Source organism: Rhipicephalus sanguineus, chromosome 2 (genome assembly GCF_013339695.2).
Source record: "Rhipicephalus sanguineus isolate Rsan-2018 chromosome 2, BIME_Rsan_1.4, whole genome shotgun sequence".
Taxonomy (NCBI): domain Eukaryota; kingdom Metazoa; phylum Arthropoda; class Arachnida; order Ixodida; family Ixodidae; genus Rhipicephalus; species Rhipicephalus sanguineus.
In genome coordinates this window covers 151,454,002-151,476,617 of record NC_051177.1, presented here as the reverse complement: position 1 = coordinate 151,476,617, position 22,616 = coordinate 151,454,002, and the positions used below count along the sequence as shown (strand labels likewise).

General features: G+C 43.8%; 1 protein-coding gene across 1 annotated transcript; it reads right to left on the bottom strand.

The window, feature by feature from the left end:
* Positions 1-8,261: 8,261 nt before the first annotated feature.
* LOC125757388 (MAM and LDL-receptor class A domain-containing protein 1-like) lies at positions 8,262-14,303 on the bottom strand. The gene is made up of 5 exons (XM_049412956.1): positions 14,242-14,303; positions 12,376-12,531; positions 11,355-11,500; positions 9,602-9,718; positions 8,262-8,291 (listed from the first exon to the last, which is right to left on the bottom strand). The coding sequence occupies exons 2-5, from the start codon at positions 12,446-12,448 to the stop codon at positions 8,262-8,264; spliced, it is 366 nt and encodes a 121-aa protein (XP_049268913.1). The 5' UTR covers positions 12,449-12,531; positions 14,242-14,303.
* Positions 14,304-22,616: the final 8,313 nt, after the last annotated feature.

Below are 22,616 nucleotides of genomic sequence, written 5' to 3'. Positions count from 1 at the left end.
AGCGTGGCATGTAAATCAGGTCGTACATGACTTGCATGTCATGATTTTCATGCTACCACGTCTCACTTACGTTCGTCATACTGTCGTGTCGCGTAACACTAATTTTGGTGTATATCACGCAAGCGAAACGGACGCGAATGCACCATGAGCGCGGCATGTAAATCATGACATACATGTCATGGATGTCATGGTTTTCATGCTACCACCTGTTATTCATGTTCTTCATAAAGTCATATCGCACAGTACCAATTTTGGTGTATATCAATCTAGCGAAACGGCCGCGAGTGCGCCATGAGCGTGGCATGTAAATCATGTCATACATGACATGCATATCATGATTTTCATGTTACCACGTGTCAGTTATGTTCGTCATACAGAAATGTCTCGTCATACCAGTTTTCGTATGTATCCCTTCATTTAAACGGCCGCGAGCGCCCCTTGACCATGTCATGTAAATCATGCTGAACATGACATGCGCGTCATGATTTGCATGTTAGGACCTGTCATTATGTTCGTCATGAACTCTTGTCACGCCGTACCAATTTTGGTATATATGAAATTAACGGAACGGCCGCAAGAGCCCAAAGGCCGTGGAATGTAAATCATGCTGTTCATGACATGCGTGTCATGATTTTCATTATATGACCTGTCATTTATGTTCTTGATAAGGCCATGTTATGACACAGCAATTTTGGTACACATCCGATTAACGGAACGCCCAGGGAGCCCAAAGGCCGTGGAATGTAAATCATGCTGTTCATGACAAGCGTGTCATGATTTTCATGATATGACCTGTCATTTATGTTCGTAATAAGGCCATGTTATGACACACCAATTTTGGCATCATCATCATCATCATCATCATCATCAGCCTGTCTACGCCCACTGCAGGGCAAAGGCCTCTCCCATGTTCCGCCAATCAACCCGGTCCTGTGCTTTCTGCTGCCACGTAATACCTGCAAACTTCTTAATCTCATATACCCACCTAATTTTCTGTCTCCCCCTCACGCGTTTGCCATCTCTTGGAATCCAGTCAGTTACCCTTAATGACCACCGGTTATCCTGCCGACGTGCTACGTGCCCGGCCCATATCCATTTCTTCTTCTTGATTTCAACTATGATGTCATTAACCCCCGTTTGTTCCCTGACCCACTCTGCTCTCTTCCTGTCTCTTAAAGGGCCCGTAAACAGGCTGCGACTTTTTTTTTACACCCGCCAAACAAGCTCGCTAATCCGTACAGTAGACCGCGGCGATCACGTTTTCCGAATATTACAGCGCTGCGCGCCGCGCAGACCCTTCATTTCGAAAAACAATTCCCGCGCTTCTTTCCTACGCCTGACCCATCCTCCTCGTACGCGCAGTGACGTCAACTCGGCGATCGCCGAGTTGACGTAGCACTGAGCTCGTCGATTGGTCTAAATCAGGTCTCAACAAACAATTGTCAAGTTAACGTCAGTTCCTCTTCCCACCCACCGCTACGAAACTGCGCCTTGTTTTTTGGCCCTGCGGTGATGCGGTTTCGGCCACGCAGTTGTCGCGCGTATATTCCTCGCACTGTATAGCACCTGCACGCACTTCGGCGAAGCATTGTTCAGTTGCCGGCTGCAAATCGAGCGGGGAGAGGGGAATCTCCGGTAGCTCGGACGGGTCGCGCTTGCTCGCGCGGCAAGCGGGGTTCTCCAGGCTTTTCTCTCGCGCCCCTTCGACGTCTCGGAAAGCAAGCACGCATTCCTGTTGCATTGTGAACTGTCACAAAGGTTTAAAAATAGTGAAGAGCCGAAAAGTGCCCTTCAAGTTACGGAGCACGTGCGACAATATAAACAATAAACAACCAGGAGCCACAGCAAGCGGAAGAGCATTGCGACTGATCGAGCTCGCCCATGACGTCAATTGTTGACGTCGTGTCACGTTGCCGAAGTGGGCGGAGTCACGACGACGGGCTACGCCTTTTCCTCCATGCGGCGGAGAAGGGTGGTGAGGCCGCGCGAAAATTTGAAACCAGCTGAAACGGATGTTCTAACCCCTGTAACTTCCTTATTATAGCACGTACTCGCAAAATTCTTGCGGCAGCATGTTCACATAGCAAAAGTGCGCATATTTCTTTTCATTACAATTTTTGGACATCGGGGTTGTTTACTGGCCCTTTAAGGTTACACCTATCATTTTCCTTTCCATCGCTCGCTGCGTCGTCCTGAATTTAAGTTGAACCCTCTTTGTAAGTCTCCAGGTTTCTGCTCCGTAGGTAAGTACCGGTAAGATGCAGCTGTTATATACCTTCCTCTTGAGGGATAGTGGTAGATTACCATTCATGATTTGATAATGCTTGCCGAATGAGCCCCAACCCATCCTTATTCTTCTAGTTATTTCACTCTCATGGTTCGGCTCCGCGGTTACTACCTCTCCTAAGTAGACGTACTACTTTACAACTTCCAGTGTGTCGCCACCTATCGCAAAGCGCTGTTCTCTACCAAGATTGTTCCACATTACTTTAGTTTTATGCATATTAATTTTCAGACCTACTCTTCTACTTTATATATCCGATTAACGAAACGGCCAGGAGAGCACAAAGTCGTAGGCGGCTAGATAGATAGATAGATAGATAGATAGATAGATAGATAGATAGATAGATAGATAGATAGATAGATAGATAGATAGATAGATAGATAGATAGATAGATAGATAGATAGATAGATAGATAGATAGATAGATAGATAGATAGATAGATAGATAGATAGATAGATAGATAGATAGATAGATAGATAGATAGATAGATAGATAGATAGATAGATACGCTCAAAGTCGCAGAAGTTCGCTAAGAAATGCTTCGCATTTAAAAATAGTCCCGCTCATGCACGCGCTGATGTTCTCCGAAGGCGGAACCACCGGCCGTCCCGCTCATGACGTCAGTCCGGAGTGCGCGCCCATTGGTGCAGGCTTGTGTTCATCCGCCTTTGCGGAGAAAATACCGCTGACTTCTAAAGTTGTATCCCACTATAGATAGACCGAAAGGCTTCACAAAGGGGAGAAACTTGCTACCTTGCCTATCATCACGAAAGATTGCGGAGAGCGTGCTATCTAATCACACTACAAATCGGACGTTAGTAAATTGGTTACGGAGGTGATGCTTATCGATGAGTCCCACCTTTATCTTTTGGCGACTGCAGAGGACCGAGTGAGGAGTTCGCAGGCGGTCCGAATGTCCACGCTGTTGCCCCTGCTTTGCCTTTAGAACTCCAGTGGCACAGGTTTCCTCTTTCGAATCCACAGCTTAGAAGCTCACCTGTTAGGAGGGTAAGTGGTGCAGCATGAAAATACCTTGCCTTGAAGGCGAGACAACCAACGCCCTGACTTCAACAAATGAATAACAGCACCGTGTAAGTCAAACAATATATTAAAAGAACACTAAATAGAAAGAGGACTTCAGGCGTGTTAGTAAACTTTTCCCACAATACCAAACGTACCCATATTGTCACGGGAAGAGCTAGGGGATGAAAAAAAAAAACAAAATAAAAGGCAGGGGTGATGCGCCTTCAGAAGTTCCCCTAGGAGTTCGTTTTGACGTCAAATTTTTGACAGTGTAATGCTTTATTGGTGAAAATGAAATAGCTTTTCTCTTATGAAGGAGCCAGAGACATGAAATGTCCACTTTCACTGACTATATTAAGTCACAATATCGTACTGCAAAAGAAAAAAAAAACAATGGAACACACTGAATTATATGATGTAACGCTGGTGTCCAGGTGCTGTGGCAATGGCTCGTAATTTAGAAATATATCTGGCCATTATATTCCTAATAGCTAATGGACCATGATTGCGAAATTAATATAGAATGGTAAATTAATTATTTACTGGTCTAAGGTAATCTTGTGTTTTCTTTAAATCTCGTTAAGAAAGCATACTTTTAATCTTCCGTTTACTTATGCCTTACAGCTTTTCTGCAGATACAGTATACGCTAAGACACCAAAGCTATTTAAAGCAAATATGTTGTGGTAATGTAATTTGTTTATCTTAAGGCCAAGTATGCTTATCTGATCTTTCATTTATCACACAATATTCGACATCACGGCAAAGTTGAAGTTGTTAAAATCTGCTTCACCTTCATATATTGCCACTTAGAGAGCATTCGTACAAAATATGTCACTTTAGCAAGTTGTAATTATTTCGATCGTTGTGCTTGTTTAAAGCAAATACCACACCTGAGAGCAGGTTCTGATGCATCAAAAACGGCCCTACAGGGCTATGTGCTATTACATAATGCTACAAAGCGTTCCGTATGGTGTCAAACTGAGCACAACATGTAGGACACGTTATTCAATAAAATGACATCGCGTACTGGATGCATAATACAATACAAAGGTCCGATACATCCACAAGAGATTTCTTGTTCATATTCACCAAGGATGGCATTTATATCCATTTAGATACAGGGCAGAAAGAAACGGAGAAAAAAGTACAGCTTCCCTTTGAAGACACGAGCGTGTCAATTCTTTCTCCTGTGCTATCGATACTGGGAATCAAGGACGTCTGGGCTGGATCGTATTCTAAATGTGTATAAATGTACGGGAAACAAAATCAAGCGTAAATATTCTAAATACTGTGGTGTATGATCATAAATATGCCAATGTATCCAATTCACACAAGATACTTTCGTCGCCTTGGCGGCTGCTACTCCGGATGTTGTAACGCATACTTCAAGGAACACACTTTAAATATTTATTTTATGCTAATTTATTCCTACATACAAAAACTTTATTGGAAGTGCCGTTAGTCCTCAGAAAACCCAGTCTTTTCCACGCCAGTTCCACAGGCCTTTCCCTTCTGGTGTTTCGCGGGGCTGTTAATTTTTTTTTTCTGGCACCTATCTTAGTGGTGAGGGAGAGATGTGGAAGGGGCTACTGCTTTAGTGAGAGTGTGTATCATTTGAGTATTGTGTGCAAAAAATTTATGAAATGTAACTGTAGATGAGTGATTTTTTCTGAGACATTCGGAGCACCTTCACGAGCAGATTTTCTGTTGTCTGTATTTTACAGCGAGAGCTGTATAAGATCCCATAAAAGCTGATTTTAGTGGCGTAGTTGTCCGCCGCAGCCCCCCGGATTGTAACAGCTACCGCCGCATAATGAGAAATAAAATAACCAGCATTCGAGTGGAATTTGAACCCAAGCACTCTGCCACGCCTTCGTAAAAGGACCCCATGCTAGCATCATATCGGGCTTGTAAGCACGTTAATATATGTAATATAGCGAGTTAAAAGAGGAAAATAACACCAGGCCCTACACATTGCGACATGCGTAACCAGTGGGTGGTTAAAAGCTTCCATATGTGTCCTAGTGTATCTATGTATGTAAATCGAATAAATAAATACCCATTACAAAGGCCTCAGCCATATTTATTCATCGCCATCAGCCACAGCATTAACAAGGTGCACGTAATGACCTACAGATGCGTAGCGGTTCCCTCGGTTCTCCGCAGAATGATGAATAATGGCACAGTGGGTATCTCCTGCTTCGCAGAAGTATGATGACTGATGGCGTAGTGGGTATACCATGCCAGTGCACTTGCAGTAGTCGCCCGAAGATAGTTTGCAACGGGCTCTAGAACTGCCGCTCCTCCACATTTCGCTATGACTGTGCTGACTCTTCCGCGCATGTCTGGCGTTTGACAGCGAAGCTGCATACCTCTCGTTGGTCGGAAAATTTCGTGGCGTAATGACAAAACTCCTATAACGAGTATGTGCCACAGAAATTCGGCAAATCCCACTACTCACCACACTGATTCACTAAAGGTTACCAATATACCTGTCGTTGGTAGGAAACTTTGGTGGTGTAGACAGAAGACGCGAGGTTAAAGGGCCCCTAAACCACCAACACACGCTCGCGTGCTGCTCTGCTAGCAGATGCGCGCGCTCCTTGCGTTTTCACATCAGACGCTGAGGAATGGCATTCGGAGAGGTGCACAGAGGAGCCAACGAACGTAGTGTAGCGAACGAAAGAGCGAAACGAGTAAACGCGTGTAACTATAGCGTTCGCTGCAGACTCGTGCACAATTACAACGCCACAACTAAACTTCGACCTCTGGGTGGTTTGGGGGCCCTTAACAATTGAAGACAAGTGGTATTTCTTTGCAATCAGGCTTACAGCATAACGCACAGTATTTCTTTCAATAAAGAAAACCACAAAACAAGCATTAAAACCACCTGATGGACGATAAGGCGCCTGTGAACAATGGGAACACCCTCCCACGCGTTCCCGGTAGCGATTAGGTTGCAGCTGCTTTGCACTTCTCACAAGAGCTTAGAATGACGTCAAACAGCGCTGCCTTCTACTCGCGTGTGTTTCCAGCTTTTCATATAAAAAAAGGGAGACCCGTCTAGCAAATCACTCGGGCATATTGCCATGGGTATACCACGAAAATAAAGACGTCAGAAGAACTGCTTGAATACAACGATCGACGAAAGGAACAAAGTGGGCTTGCTGAAAATAGTCGCGGAACCAATCACGGTCTACCACAGCGACCACAAAGCGATTATCACTACCATTACTTTACTCTAAAGAAATGGTATGCCCTGTTAATACTCTAAAGTAATAATAATACCCCTCGCCCCCCATCAGCATGTGTGATGTTTGATAGAGCTTCGCTGGACATTCGCGTTCGCAAGGTGCGATGGCGGCCATTCTTTTTAACACGAAAGTGTTTTATGCCGGGGTCCACCACGGCTCCACTGACGCATTTCCGTCACAGATATGACGTTGTAAAATATAAAGACTAACATATGGCAAAGAAAAAACTATAAGAAGAAGTTTTGTCACCGGGAGTCGAACTTACGACCTCTCGATCGCCAGCGCGCAGCGCGAAACAACTCCGCCACAGACGACATGTTCTATGCTATGCTAACGGCGAGCTATTTATGTACACCATTCGCCGGTGGCGGTACTCAGAGATCGGCGGTACAGCGTGTTTTTGTTATCACTAGCGAGATGGCGCGAAGGGCTCGAAGAGCGCGCTTTAAAAGTCGTCCCCCACGCGGATTAGCGCATGCCTCGACAGGGCGTGGTCGCTCGTGCGGGCGCTTATCTCGTGATCTCGGTGGTTTATACGTCTTGCGCTCTGCCTGCAAGTTTCCGTTGAGAGCACGAAGGTCACCTCGCCCACTGCAGCGGCCGCTTTTGCGGAAGGAGCGCGCTGCTCACATAGAAATAAGTTACAACTGTGACAGTTCGGGCTCATCCTGTGTATGTTTGTTCCCCGCGTCCTTTCTGCTTGAGCAGCGCATTGCAAGTTTCGAGCGGCTTGCCGTTCTTCACGCAACATTATAATTTGATGCTGTAGCATTCATTCCTTCGCGCTTGGGGCGAAAGAATGCACAACAAACGCTCAACTACGTCTGTGAAGACACGTTTCACTTTCGTGTTAAACCGATTCCTATGACAGAGGGATCAGCCATGTTTTTTTTTTTTTTTTACAGTTATCGCAACCCGATTATCGACCTGAAGATGTAAAGATGAGGAAAGCTTTCGGGAACTTATGTACTCTCAATGGAAAAGAAAACGTGCGCATGGTACTACTTCTACGTATTCCTGCGTTAGATACAAAAACATCACCTGCGTCTAAGTCTTCGGCTCCTTGAGGCAACATTTCGCATCGATCATTCTCGTAGATGCTGATGTCGTCCAGCGCTATGTATGCCGGCTCCGACGCCGGTCCAACAGCTCCGCGAAAGACGAGCTACGAAACATGCAAGAAGAAACGAAGTTTATCGGCTAGGCGCCGTTTGTGAAACTCAATAACCTCTGAACGAACCAAACTGCAACATTTATGTTGCGTGAAGCAGACCACGGTTACGATATGTTATGTGAGCAAATAGGAAAAAGCTTCAACCAAGCATTGTCTTTTTTTATTCTGCATTATCTCTTTCACATTTGCTTACAGTTCTAATTTAATACTACTGCAGACGTAGAGATATTGTGTCGAATACAAAATACACGCGTGGGAGAAACATACTTCATATGCGTCCAGCTTGATGGCAGAGCTCATCGTGGAGTAATGAAATGTTACAAAACATACAAGGAAAAGGTCGACATATAGGACAGTGCTCATAACAAGACGCCGAGTTTTTTCTGCATATTATGCGGACTTCAGTGCAAACTGCTTAGTGACAAGCTTACCACCGAAGGCTGCACTTTTTTACGTCACATAAGCGGACGACAGAAATCCAGATTAAAACACTGAATAGACCAACTCCCTGCAAGCGTGTTGCCGTCAACCTGTCTGCACACTGGCTAAATCTACCTGAAAGCAGTAAACACGATCACTAAGAGAAGATTTCAGGGTGAGATAAACTCAGCGTGTTTCCCACAAACAATAAGCGGCAATAACAATATGGGTGTCAAATGGTGCACTTTCGATCACGATTGATTCCAATTGGGAATGAGTTCCTTTATAGCGATTTCCTCACTTGCGCAAGGCATGGAACGCACCCTAATGCGACAGAGAAATTCGATCGAGGCTCAATCTAAAAGTACGCTTGTACCCAGCTTGATAATAAATCCTGGCCTCGATTTTACGTTAGTTACAACCATGCATATTACATGTAATGTATACAGCGCTATTTATTTATTTATTTATTTATTTATTTATTTATTTATTTATTTATTTATTTATTTTTATTTACTTGCTTAAGTTACTTTAAATGTTAATTAGCATATTGGAAAAGAGTGGTTTACACATATAATATAGAATGTTGTAAATAAAGCATCTTGAAAATAGCAATGATAAGAATTGCTGGTGCCCGAGACGGTGTGGTGATTCTATTCAGATGCTGTACAGGGAAGGAATGAATGGTAGAGAAGGCTTCCATGCGACTTGGCACCTGCATATTGACATCGTGGTCGATTCACGATGGTACGTAAAGAAGTGAGACAAGAAGGTCGTCTTTTGATTGTGGGTTAGTAAAGTAAACTTGAAACAAGGGAAACAGTCATTGTCTTCATTGAGAAGATAATAGGTTCAGGGAAAGCGCACGGAAATATGTGTTACATTCAGTTCAAATGTGGAAATAGTCAATGAGCAGATGGGATTACGCGTTGATCATTCATTACGCGTGCATTTGTTGGCCAACTAAACTGCTGCGCGGCCATCCTTACGCCTTTGTCTTGAGAACTTCGGTACTTAGGTATTTCTGTGTAGTACAAGATTGGTGCTGGGACAGCAGTAATCGTGATGACTTGCAGAAGGGTTAACTTGCAGAAATTTCCCAATGAATCTTGTTAACCTCGTACATGGCCTTTTGAGCGGCCAAGTCGTTACGTTCGTACTCTACATAACAGCATCACGTCGAAGCCCCTGCAGTGCATTGGACGTGTTATATGAGAAGAACGATGACATCTGAGAAGATCGATGTAATCTATGAAGAAGGCGGACAGTAATCTAGAAGAACGGTATAGTGGAGACTGTTGAGTTTTGTTGAAATGTAGAAGCCCGTGTTTTCAAAGCACCATATATATTTTGAAAGCAGTAAGTTAGATAGTAAGTCTGAGGGTAAGCATTGTTCAGCGTGACTTCCTAACGAGTAGCGGGAGATGAGAATGTAGGCACTGTACCCGGCTGTATGCTGGCGGAGCGAGTTGTCCCATCTGCCAAGTGCTTTTGTCAGAACCTTTCTGAGTCCACAGTAGCGAGGCCTGCCGTGACTTACCAGCTGCATCTACTGCCAGCACCTGGGAGAAACCAAAGTATAACAAAATGTTTCGATTCGCAACAGGGTTCTTGGTCAACTTCCTGGTTGGTAAGAATGACTGAACTCGTGTAGTACATACGGCTGCAAAGGACAAAAAAGGCTGCATACACCGTGTATTCCACAATAAAATGTAGTATTCATACAGAAGAAAATACTTTTTCAATGGCGCATATACTTAGTCCCGTTTAAAATCTCTCAAAAGGAAGCTTTCACAAGAATCGGTTGCCATAAAAAGTAATGCACAATTCTCTCTAAAACTAATAGCAGTGGATAGTCATTGGTTTCTATTCGTTCCATTCCATGGCGACGATGCTTGAAATGGCAAAGCGAACAGAATCCATTGCGAAAGAGTTTGCATTTGAGAAGCAAGTATGTGTGAGCACGGAGAGGCATTTTAATTGAGAAACCAACTGACTTTACTTACGATGAAGTTAATTGAAGTGACGCTACACGAGTGCTACAAAAACACGAAGCATGTTAATGACCCTTCCTATGGGAGCTTCCGCTGGCCGGATAGCAACCGCACTTGTTTCAAAACGTAAGTAGTTGTTGGAAGACTTCCTTCAACGAACAAGAATGCGGCAAAGAAACTTTTTGGTATTGTATTAGGGGAAAGTTCCCTTTTTAAGTAATAGAAGTATTGTGTCTTGCATAGAAAGTTGGCCTCAATTGTTCAGCTCCTCTACGTTCCATGGTGTGTGAAGCGAATGAATAATCGGTGAAAGAAACAGCGATTAATTATTATAGAACTAAGGTCTAATAAGCGCGACACTTTAAATACACGGCGTATCTTTCAACGCTTTCCAGAGCGTGCTTCAATGCAACAGATTGCGCAAACTTAGAAGCGCACTAATTCGAGAGAAGTGATGGTCTCGGTCCTTTGATAACATTTCCATAAGTGTAAGACCTTGTGTAGTCAGGTCGCGAAGTCTATGCACCATTTTGGTGACACGAAACTTATTTATTGGTCAACATCTGGTCGCCATGTTAAAATTACCGTTTCCCTTTCGAGGTTTTCAGGATAAATTTGCTATCACTGCATATATACAGGAATTAATATCATGATTAATAATGTTTGCACTTACAGTCATTTGAGCAAAGCACAAGTTAACATTGTATATCCAGGTATTACTAATGTGTTGCATTACTACACAACTGTATTATTATCTCCCTGTATCGTATTACTACTTTACTGTGGTACCTGATTTCCCTCTGTAATGCTCTCGGGCCTCTAGGGTGCCATAAAAATAAAAATAAATAAGGGGGAAGGTCGACACAAGGTGCCCTTGACGACACTGGCCGTGGTTTAACCAACAATAGCCAGCGTTAGCCACGCAGCCATAGCTAGTCATGGCAGTAAGCTAATAAATAGAATAGTTTAATTCGGACAGAAGTAATCGTTATCATCGCGGAAAGTGTCGCACCCTGTTAAGATAGTTGGCGGAAGAGTTTCAAGAAAGCATTGCATCCGAAACGAAATAAATCCAACTAAACAAAAGAAGGATGATGTAGCTTAGACACGATGCGTTAGATATGACCTGGTACAAACCAAATTTGTCGTTAGCGCTTTGATAGAGAGCACGCCCAATCTGATATCACTGGTGCTGCACGCTCACCTGCAGGGTTGTCTCTTTGTCTCCGTTGATATCGTACCAAAACTCGACGCACTGCGTTATCGACCTAGACGAAGAAATGACCTCGCCGATAAGGTCTGCTTTGTCTCCCGTGTTCCTCTCAAAGTTGCTAAGGAATAGGTATGACCCTGAAAGGAAATGAAAAGCTTCGCACTCAACCATTCCGCTTAAGTGCACAGTTTACATTAGGCATTATTGTTAGCGCAAAGTGTGAGCATAAGCGCGAATCTATAACAATTTGATGGCAGCATGAGAGGTGCTGTTGCGTCAATTAACACGGCGTATGGACGCACGCAAAGCAACAGTTTAATGTGTCTACGCTAACGCTCAAGAAAACTTAACTGCAGCAGTATAAAGGGAATTTTTGTCATCTATATAAGCCGCATCACCCTTGTTCAGTGTTTATTTGGTCGTCTATATATACCGCATCACAAATATGAAGCGAAACTGCATGTCATTACATTGTAACAGTACTGGTTTGCGATAAGCCGAACACAATAATACATGCAAGCGCTTGGCCATTGTGGGAATGTTGTAACTAATTCTCTTCGAAGTAGCAGTGAGAGCAGCAGAGCGGAAAGTAAACGGGAAAATTTCGTGCTTCAAAGGAAATGATCTAGATAACATGAAACGGTGGACCGTATTTTGCTTCTCGCATATACTTATAATTTTTTATGCATTTGACACTTAAGCTGCGAAAACTAAAATATACGCAAGGTATGCAGGCTGCGCTTCTGCTTAAGTGTTTATGGTGAAAGTTTAAGTTCAACATACGGTTCACTGAGCGCAAATGCGATTCGCCATCCTTGCCTCATCTTTTGTTGCAAAAACCCGAATGTTGCTACTGTTCAAATATTTGAATAAGCGGCGATTTTGGCACCTTTCTCTTGTTTTTTCGACGAATAAAAAATCGGGCGTTCTTGTGCACTGAGAACAGTTATACGCGGTTCAGTGTATTTTTATGAAACTGCCTATCCGAAGGCAGTCAGGCGAGACATATTACCTGTTCCATTGCCAAAGGTGTGATCGTGATTTGGCCTGAGGAGCGTTGTCTTGAAGTATTCACCTCCTAACATCCACGCGAGATCGTTGTTAGACGTGTTGTTATTTTTCCACGTGCACCAGCCATCTTCAAAGTCGCATTTTCTCTCATTTGGAGCTGGAATCGTCAGTAAAACATGCACTTTATAAAGCCGTCTACATCCCGCAAAAATTCTGGAACACCCCGGAGAAAACTTACGAGGCTCCAGCGATAGCACAAACATGCACGCTGCGACTTATTGAGCTGCGTGCGACCGACCTTATGACCGTGCTCGGAGTACATCATTGATTTACTGTTTTAGCGTGGAGTACCGCAATATGCAAACTATAAGCCATTGCATGTCACAGCAATATTAAGTATCGGTTAACTGTCCCACACCTACGAGCAAGGCACTGTTACACTGACAGTGGTGTTTCAATATTCGAGATACATACATCGCACACAATACGCCCACCTAGCAGAAGCTCTTATGATGACAGTAGTGATGCCAGGGGTCTGAAATTAGACCGCATACCGCGAAGTCGTGAAGGTTTGGTGACGCCTATGACAAGACGGTGAAGCTTCGTAACGATTGCGCAACTATTTGCGTGATAAAACAAATTGGCGTGCGGACACGCACACAAGAGAAGAGATCATAACGACACAAATGCCGACTAACAACTGAAAGAGCTTACTGCGACGGAAAAGACAGTAGACACTAAATCATATCTGCGCATGTGCAGGCATGCAGTGCTACCTGTCAAGCCGGCATAAGTGGAGGTCTGCGCGAGAGATAACTATTAAGGTATTTTATTCCTTCTTTAGGCAAGTTACTGAGTGACGGCTAGCTCACGCTTGCGATACCACTATACCATCGATATGCCAGGCCTCTACCATGAAACGCGTGTCTTCATATAATTGTTGGCGTCTTACCTCCCAAAACCACGAGATGATTGTGGGAGACGCCTTAGAACAAGGTTCTGACAATTTCGACTACTTGGGGATCTTTAACGTGCACCCAAATCGAAGCACACGGGCGTCTGACATTTCGTCTCCATCGAAATGCGGCCGCCGCGGCCGGCATTCTATCCGGCGACCTACGAGTGTGCAGTCGAACGCCTACGACTAGTAGACCGCGGCGGCTCCGTGCGCGTATCTGCGTTCTTGCGCCTATACAACACTGCACCTTCATCGAATTTTTGCTCGCATTTACACTCTTGACCCTGTAAAGATAGATTAGATCGTGAGCCTCCGGTTAACGACCTCTTATGCGGCATTAATATCTGATTATGACAACGTCTGCCCTATGTAAGGCGCTTTATATGCTACACCTACACAACAATCCTCTACGAAACGTATTTATGCTTCATCGACAGCTCCGCTCGGCGCAGGCCGCGTCGAGCGCAGCGGAGTGAAGCTTCGCTCCGCTCCGCTCGGTGCGTCTGTGAAGCTTCACGATTGTTTCGAACTATTCCGTTAAGATTACCGACGGCCGACGAATGTGATCGCCGCTATCAGTGTACAGCGTGTATTGCTTGCACTTTAACTTTTAGTTTCTGGGCGCTAGCTCTCCCTAATAAAGAGTTTTGCCTTGAACAGCCCGACAGCCATCTTCTTCACCGTCAAGGCCACGTGACAATATGACATGTAGAGAAAGGTAACAGATTAGAACTAGTAATTTTGGACGTTTACAACACTATTTCAAGCTGCGATGCCTATAGAAGTGTGTTGCAGTAATAATTACTCCTTGAACAGTGCATATTCACGCATGCAATTAAAAAATGACTACTCTTGCTCCATTAGCCTCAAAGATGACGTACTTTTTAGCGCCTATAATTTATAACTTACCCGTTGTTCCCACACAGTCATGTAGCTCGATGTCATCGATAGCGTAGGAGGCCTTTTGTTTGAGATTTTGAGAATCCGGGGTGTACGTGAACATCATCTGGGAGAGAAAAATTAGAACGGTTTTGTCGTGGATCCTGAATAATAAATTCAACGCATTTCTTAGCGAATCACAGGCAGTTTGACCGTTTCTGTCTGTCTAGCCGCCTACGTCTGGGTGCTCTCGTGGTCGTCTCCTTAACTTGGTACAGATCGCAAAATAACATAGGCGGACATGAGTGTGTGACGAATACGACTGGCAGGTCATGACATGAAAAAATTCGGCAAATCCCACATACCATGGGAATCGATGTCATGTGAAGCATACGGCGGGAAGGGGACAGCGGCGTAATATTGCTTATCGTAATCGAAGACTACCTCGGCGCAGGCCCGTAGCGAGAAAGGGGGGGGGTGGCTGGGCTCCCCACCGAAATTTTGGTAAAGTAGGTGTTTTTACCAAATATAAATAACGAAAATAGGTGTTTTTCTCAAATATAGTGAAGGTTTTCAGCAAGTGCCCTCCCCCCCCCCCCCCCCCCGAAAAAAATTCCTGGCTACGGGCCTGCATCGGCGTCTATGGCCCCTTGTGTCCTATGTATAGTTATGGCGTATGCTTGCGCGAGGGGAAACTGTGCTCTTGCACGAGATGTTTTCTGTAGCCTACATCGGGGTTGCGGTGGTTCGCACCACACGTACACGCATTTCAATTGTATTGAGGGGTGTGCTTTAGTGGTATACTTCGTGAATGCTTGCCATGGACGTCGGAAATTCAAGCCACATTCGCGTGAGGTTGCCGTGTTCGTCACGCTCAATGTACCGCAGGCTGGTCATGTTTCCATTAACGAGGCCGTCGCTAATGTCGATGTTGGCCGTGATCATGTATGGCTTGCCGATGCTTAGGCAAAATGAGGCCGCCAGGCCACCCATATCGCTTGCGTTCATTTTGGCCACCTTGGCGAGGACCTCCCTGTGTACCCGCTCATTGTAACCAGTTATGTTATCGCATGTGGTATGACATAAAACGTCGGCCGCAGCGTCGAGGCATGTGCGTTATAGCGGTCGACGTCCGCGTTGCTGTATTATAGACGTATGCCGTCAGGGCACTTAGCGGCGGCTTCTTCGCGTGTCACAGAGCGGCTCTATATCAATTTGACATCATCATCAGTCAGCACGAGGCCATCGCCCACCTTCTAAGAAGTCATTCTGGCGGACTACGTGGTCGAGTGGATGGTAGTCGAGCGTCTTCCAGGGGCGTTCTGCTTTCAGCTTTCTCACTTGCCTTGCGTTTCAATGTGTATGTTTGCTTTTGGTTTGGTTTGGTTTGCTTTGCTTTATTCAAGGCAAAATTGAACAAGATTGCCTTGGGGGACACGACTAAAGGCTAAGTAAATGCCTGACTTGGTCGTGCCACCCTGGCACGGGTACCATAGTGGAACAGAACTACCAGAAGTATGACTAAAAGCATAGAAATACATACTAATGCATGTTCTCTATCAAATAAATTAACAAGAGACTTCTTGACTAGGGTTTCGAGTTGCTCTACAAGACAAATTAGAGTATAACAAAAACAGGCAAAGGGACAATAATGAACAAGGTGTAACGAATACAAAACATCAATGAATTCAAATTTAAAAATCAAGAAAAGCATCACTTTGTTCTAATAGAAACTCGTTTGTTATTTTTTAAATGCTCTAGCTGAAGTTCCATCTTCCAGTAAATGTAGTATAGTTGGGTGTTTGTTTAATATGTCTGAAATTTGTGAAGCTAATCGTTGACCACCGTAGTTCGTTCATGATCTATATTTGTATATTAAGCTCTTTCTCAGCTCGTATGGTGTTTGTTTCACATAATATGTGTCCAAGAATAGTGATGTATTTAGTCTATACTGGTGTAATATCTCTAGACATAACTTATGTCTGTTTTACAGTTTTATAGGCAATACTTTGTACATTTTAAAATATGGTCGAGCGCTTTCGTAAAGGGGAGTGTTAGATATTGCACGTATAGCACGCTTTTGTAATATCAACAGAGAATTAAGGTTTGTGGCGGTCGTTGTTAGCCGCACCAAGGAGCAGTATGTTAGTCGTGAATGTACTAGAGCGTAGTAAATTTGTAGCTTTACATTTGTTGGGACGTAGTATCTCAGTCTATTTAAAATGCCGATTCTCCTGGAAAGATCTTTTTTTATCGCGTCAATGTGTAGAGACCAAGAAAGTTGTTCTTGGAATAGAACTCCTAGAAATTTTATTGTTTTTGTGCGCTGAATCTCGGTGCTCTGGAAGTAAATTGGAGTGCATGGTATATGAGTTACTCCTTTAGGCTTGAAAAACATGTACTTTGTTTTAGCGATATTCAGTTGAAGAAGTTATTTGCGTTTAACCATAAATTTAGCTTTTCCATCCAAACGTTAGCTTCTTTATATAGCTCACATACGTTTGAACCTGCGAAAAATACATTTGTGTCATCAGCGTACAATATTATTTTCTTGTGTCCCTCGATATATACGATATCATTAATGAATAGCAGGAATAGGACAGGTCCAAGAATCGATCCCTGGGGGACACCATGCTTAATGTGTTCAACTTGAGAGTGTGTATTATTTACAACGGTATTTGTTTTCTAGACGAAAGATAACTTTGTATTAGTTGAGCTGTGGTACCCCGAATGCCGTAATACGGAAGTTTTCGTAAAAGAAGATCGTATTGTATGCTGTCGAATGCCTTTCTAAAATCCAGAAATATTCCTAGTGTATAGATTTTGTTTTCAACGTTGTCTAGAATGTATTCTTTGATGCTGAGTAGAGCAGACTCAGCAGAAGCCCGTAATCCTCTTATATATTACTCGTTCAGCCATTTTCGCGAACACAGAGAGTACAGATATAGGTCTGTAATTGTTAAGCTCATCAAATGACCCACCTTTATAGATGGCAGTTAGTTTCGCAATTTCATTTGATCGGGAAAAACACCTGAAGATAGCATCAAATTATAAATATGCGTTTGTGGTGTAGCGATAATGTGACTTATAGCCTTTAAAGGCTTTGGCGTAATGTCATCTGGGCCGCAAGCACAGTTATCCTTTAATGACGAGATTAGCTTTACCACTTCGTGTTGATCAGTAGGAAAAAGGAATACACTAGACGGGTGATTTGACACTATATAGTTCTCGCAAAACGTTTCCGTGCGGAATGTGTTGATTGAGACTGTGAATCGCCTGTGGCGCATACCCGCATAACAAGCACTGTGGTATGCGGGTATGTGCCACATGTGACTGAGGGAAAAGATTTCATGACGTACTCGACAAGCATTTAGCGTTATTGATGTCATGACCAGTAAATCGTGCTCATCATACACTGATCCCCTGCTATGCCAATTTTGGTGTACTTCAAATTACGGAGACGGCCAAAGCGCCCAGACGTAGGCGGATAGATAGATAGATAGATAGATAGATAGATAGATAGATAGATAGATAGATAGATAGATAGATAGATAGATAGATAGATAGATAGATAGATAGATAGATAGATAGATAGATAGATAGATAGATAGATAGATAGATAGATAGATAGATACGTCCAAAATACCTGAGGTTTGCTAAGAAATGCTTCGCATTGAATAACGCGAGTTCCCTGTCGTTTACGTCATGAAACACTTTCCATGTGTCACGAGTGGCACATACCCGAATACCGCGGCTCGTGGTATGTGGGTATTCATAGTTGATCCATAGTTCATATCAGCTCAGACTGAATATCTTAGCACGATATTGGGAAGGGGCACGTGTCGCTGAATATTGCCACGTGCGTTTCTTAATTATCACTTTTGCTGTATTCGGTTTTCGCCTACAAAGACTGTCAGCAACGCTCAGCGCAAACCGCGCCTCATTGTTCGAGAAGCTTCCCGATTATTGTAGATCGTTTTGTTAAGATTGCGCGGAAGACACGAACACTGGAGCTTATTCTAGAGTTTAAGCGGCAACCAGCGATAACGCTTGAATATTCGATGCCACATGTATAAATACCGACGCGCTTCACCGCTTGTAAGTTTTTCGACGGCCGACGCCAAGTCCGCCCCTATCAGTGTACAGCGTGTATTGCTGTAGTTTGAGTTTTCATCTCCTGGCCACAAGTTCGGCCAAATAAAGAGTTTCATCTTGACCACGGCAGCTGTTGTCTTCGTCCACGTCACGACCCCGTGACAATATGCAGTGCCGGCGTCGGCGGCACTGCATATTGGTTTCCATCGGGTCAGAAATCCCGATGGAAACCAAGAATAATCACTGCTCGAGCCGGAATCGAACACAGGCATACCGTAGGGCAGCAACTATTATATGACAGAGCTTGGCCAGTTATTCAAACTGCTTCGGAAAAACAACCTATGCAGGTTGTGTCTAGTCGGGACAACGCCCATTGCTGTTGCCCTGTTGGCTGTCCGCTTGTAAGAGTGTAATAAACGTTGCCTATGCGCACCTATGACAGCGCAAGTCCAGCCTTGCTGGAATACGCGGAGAACCACTACTTATGATATGCACATCATCGCAGCCTAGCGTGCCCTTCGTTGCGATAAAACTGGCGTCTCTGCTCTAATGTGAGAGCCGGTATAACGTTAGACCTTTTACACGCCATTGTAGTAGTCGTGCCTGCGAGACCGCAATACGCGCGCAACTACTCACTTTAAACAAGGACGTCTCTCCAACACGTAACGCTTGGGTCAAAACGAAAAATACGTCTTAGTCTGCTTCTAGTTCACTGCTTCGCATGAAAGTGATTCCCACAATCCTTGAGACCTGTTGGATTTTTATAATAGGCGATTTCTTCACGGGCACAAACAGATGTGTTGGGCGCAGCGCCTCTTTGCGCAGAAATGGAGACATCGTCAATGTTAATAATAATATCTGGGGTTTAACGTCCCAAAACCACACTATGATTATGAGAGACGCCCTAGTGGAGGGCTCCGGAAATTTCGACCACCTGGGGTTCTTTAACGTGCACCTAAATCTAAGTACACGGGCCTCAAGCATTTTCGCCTCCACCGAAGATGCAGCCGCCGCGGCCGGGATTCAATCCCGCGACCTTCGGGTCAGCAGTCGAGCGCCATAACCACTAGACCACCGTGGCGGGGACACACCGTCAATGTTAAAAAACACTTCATAACAGATCGTTCATTCCAATGCCTTTTCGGCCGGTCAACACAACAGTAAACTTACTGTAAATTGTTTCGTTTGCTTAAATGCCACGTGCACTGCGGTCCAAGCGCCCCTGACTAACCCTTTGGTCGATCGCTCCCAAATAGTTTGTAGCTTCCAAGTTCCTGAAAAATACCAAACAAAACAACTCTTGCAAATGTCAGTTCAAAGAAAATGCTTCCTAATAAGTGCTATTGCAGTTTTCAGGCCAAATGCGTGGCCTTGTATACATGCAGTGTGTTTTTTTAGACAAAACAGTTCTTTTAATAAAAATTTTATGAGAGTCAGGCCCAATTCGCCTTCGCAAACGAACTCTACACCGAGGCGGAAAAACTTTGCTGCACCGAAAGTAACATTCAAATGAGTAATTACCAAATATTTGTTAATTAAACTATTAATTATGAACTCGAGAGCTGTTGTTTATGTGGCACAGTTGTAGGGGGCGACATTTTATGTCATGCCAATTTTTTTAATCGCAAAAAAAAGAAACGTACGTAACTTGTGATAATATTCACCGAAATGCAAGGCCCCGATCGAGAAGATACCGAAACTGAGTGCACCGGGTGCTCAGCAAACCCGTCAGCCCTGTTACGTCAGGCCTGAAGCTCACGTGACGAAAGCCGTTTCAAATGCCCAATTGGACCGCTCGTCTTTGCATTTGGTGTGTAGTGCTTATCCGTTCCTTCGTAAAGCTAGACGTGCAAAGAACTCGTTATGTTGTCTTTGAGAAGCAGCGCTGCAGTGACTGCTGCCTAGTATTAAGCCGTACAGTGAAAACAAAAGGGGAAATAGCGGTTTTATTGGGCACAGCACGAAAGACAAAGCACTACACACCAAACGCGAAGCGGTCCATTGGGGTATTCGGGACGACTTGCCTTGTTTCCTGACCACATTCTGCAGCGATGCGCCTTTTTTTCAAAAATCGTCACGTGAACTTCCGGTCTGACGTATAACCCTTTCAGGCGCGAATTATAATGCACTCTCTGCAAATGTCTCAAATTCGCACAACGTAATTCTAAGGCACTCAATATTACATTCCAAGAAAGAAAATAAAGTAATATGCTGTTGTTTGCGAGTTTTGCTAATTAATCCTAATTAGGGGATAATTGAATATTTAATTACTCAGCAGTCAGTCATGTTCCATTTTTATGTAAGAATAAGGAAATTGTTGGCTTAAAATGCATGCGCAATTCGTTTTTGGTTGCGTTCATTTCGTGCGGAGAAAAATAATACTTATGACGTTGGTCCTGGAATGCGGCACGTCGAACAACCCGTCTAACATCGTAGTGCCTTCACCAAAGTGATCGGTTATGGTCATACTTAGCACATTGAGGTTAAGTCAAGGCATGTTGACCATGCAGAAGGTTCAATTGATGCTATGCGCAATGTATCTTGCCCTTTCTTTCCGGCTAGTCCAAAAAACTGGCGAAAACAAGTTGCGTCCACATATGTGGACGTTGCGCCTGAAGGGGATAAGGGCTGACGGCGCTCAGTTTCGGTTTCGCCTAGATCGGGGCCTTGAATTTGCTTATTGTTACATCAAATTACGTGCGTTTCTTGTGACCTTTTTACAAAAAAAAATGGGCACACCCTAAAGTTTCAGGCCCTACAACTCTTCCATATAAACAACGGCTCTCGAGATAATTAGGCAGGTTAATTAACGAATACTTGTTAATTATTCATTTGTACGTAACTTCAGGGGCGTCTAAAGTTTTTCCGCCTCGGGTTAGAGTTCGTTTGCGAAGACCACAGGGGACCGACTGCCATAGCATTTTATACAAGATCTGGTCTGTCTTATAAAAAAAACACCCTGTATAACACCTCATAGAAGCCTGATAGAAGGACTAATAGAAGGGCTGATATGTTTCGTTAAAATCTGTTAAATTGCTTAGACAAGTTCCCACGCTGAAAAAACAAAACTATTCTTTTCCTCTGAGAAAAATATAGAAAACAGCCTGTTTGGGTTTACGTAAATCATATTTGTGAAATACTGCTTGGTACTGCTTTGGTATTCGGTAGGTATCAACATCAGCGCATTTTACGTTTCTTTGAGAAAAAAAAAGTGAAACTTGCAGTACAAAATATATTCCGCCTTTACGATTTGCTGTGTTATAAAGTATACTTGCGTTAATTCAAAATCGGCACGCAAGGTGCCACGGACTGTTTCTTTGACGGATTTTATTTATTTTTTTGAATTCCCAATGTTCCGCATGTGAGGTTTTTTGAAGATGTAGTGCGTATGTTCTACTTTTTTTTCCTATGAAGCTTCTGATGACAGAGTTAACAGACGTAGCTGAAACGCTCGCTAAAATTTATCCTAGAGTTTTTAAAGTGTAAGCAATTCTTTTTCTATACTGCCTGAAATGATTGTCGGCTTGTACAAGTGCACGGCGTGCTAATTTTCCAAATCGGCTTTGATTCATGCGCAGAGCTCTAAAGAAGACACTAGAGAAAGCACACAAACAAGCATGGCGCCCTTTTCGCGTAAGTCCTGTGTCTGTCGTCTTCAGTTCAGCGTAGCTTTAAGTCCGTATGAGAAGCTGGGCTATTATTCGATATTAACACTAAACAAAGCTTGTAGTTACAGAGACATTATAATATACTTTTGGCAGCATATACACAGGGTGCCCCAGCCATCTCTAGCCAGAGTTTAAAAATATACTGAAGCACTCTATGACGACGCGACCAAATCCATGTTGCTGACTAGTGCCTGGAATACGTCCCACCATTTGTTTTTTTCTTAATTGCCTAATTAGGCATGTTTAATTAACTAACTTTTGAAACAACGGAGCTGGGCAAAAAATTACAATGAGAAAGCAGTACATCAGTTAGAAAAACGTCCAAATTAGACAGTTTCTAGCTTTCAATGTAATAAATGTTAGCGTTTTTCTGCTTACTACAGATGCTTGCAAAGTGCAAAAAATACCCTGTGAATTGCCCGCTTGCGCTCCTATGCTGCCGTGGTTGCAGTGCTCCCTAACGTTCTGCGCACAAACGATATGTTTCAAACGCGTACACACGCGTTTACGCGTACAAACGATATTCTAAGGTTCCGCGTACAAACGAACGCTTGACACACCGCGAGGTGACGACATTCGCCCAAGCCTCGGCCTCGCTCATGACATCCATTCATATTAAAAATAGCTCTGCGAAGCTCGCCT

What these genes read in the sequence shown, in the direction of transcription:
- LOC125757388 (XM_049412956.1), bottom strand. Translation starts at nt 12,448, where the DNA reads ATGTTAGGAGGTGAATACTTCAAGACAACGCTCCTCAGGCCAAATCAC. An exon ending in CACCTTTGGCAATGGAACAG is followed by an intron (nt 11,501 to 12,375) that starts GTAATATGTCTC and finishes ATTTCCTTTCAG; the next exon opens with GGTCATACCTATTCCTTAGC. An exon ending in ACAAAGAGACAACCCTGCAG is followed by an intron (nt 9,719 to 11,354) that starts GTGAGCGTGCAG and finishes GGTTTCTCCCAG; the next exon opens with GTGCTGGCAGTAGATGCAGC.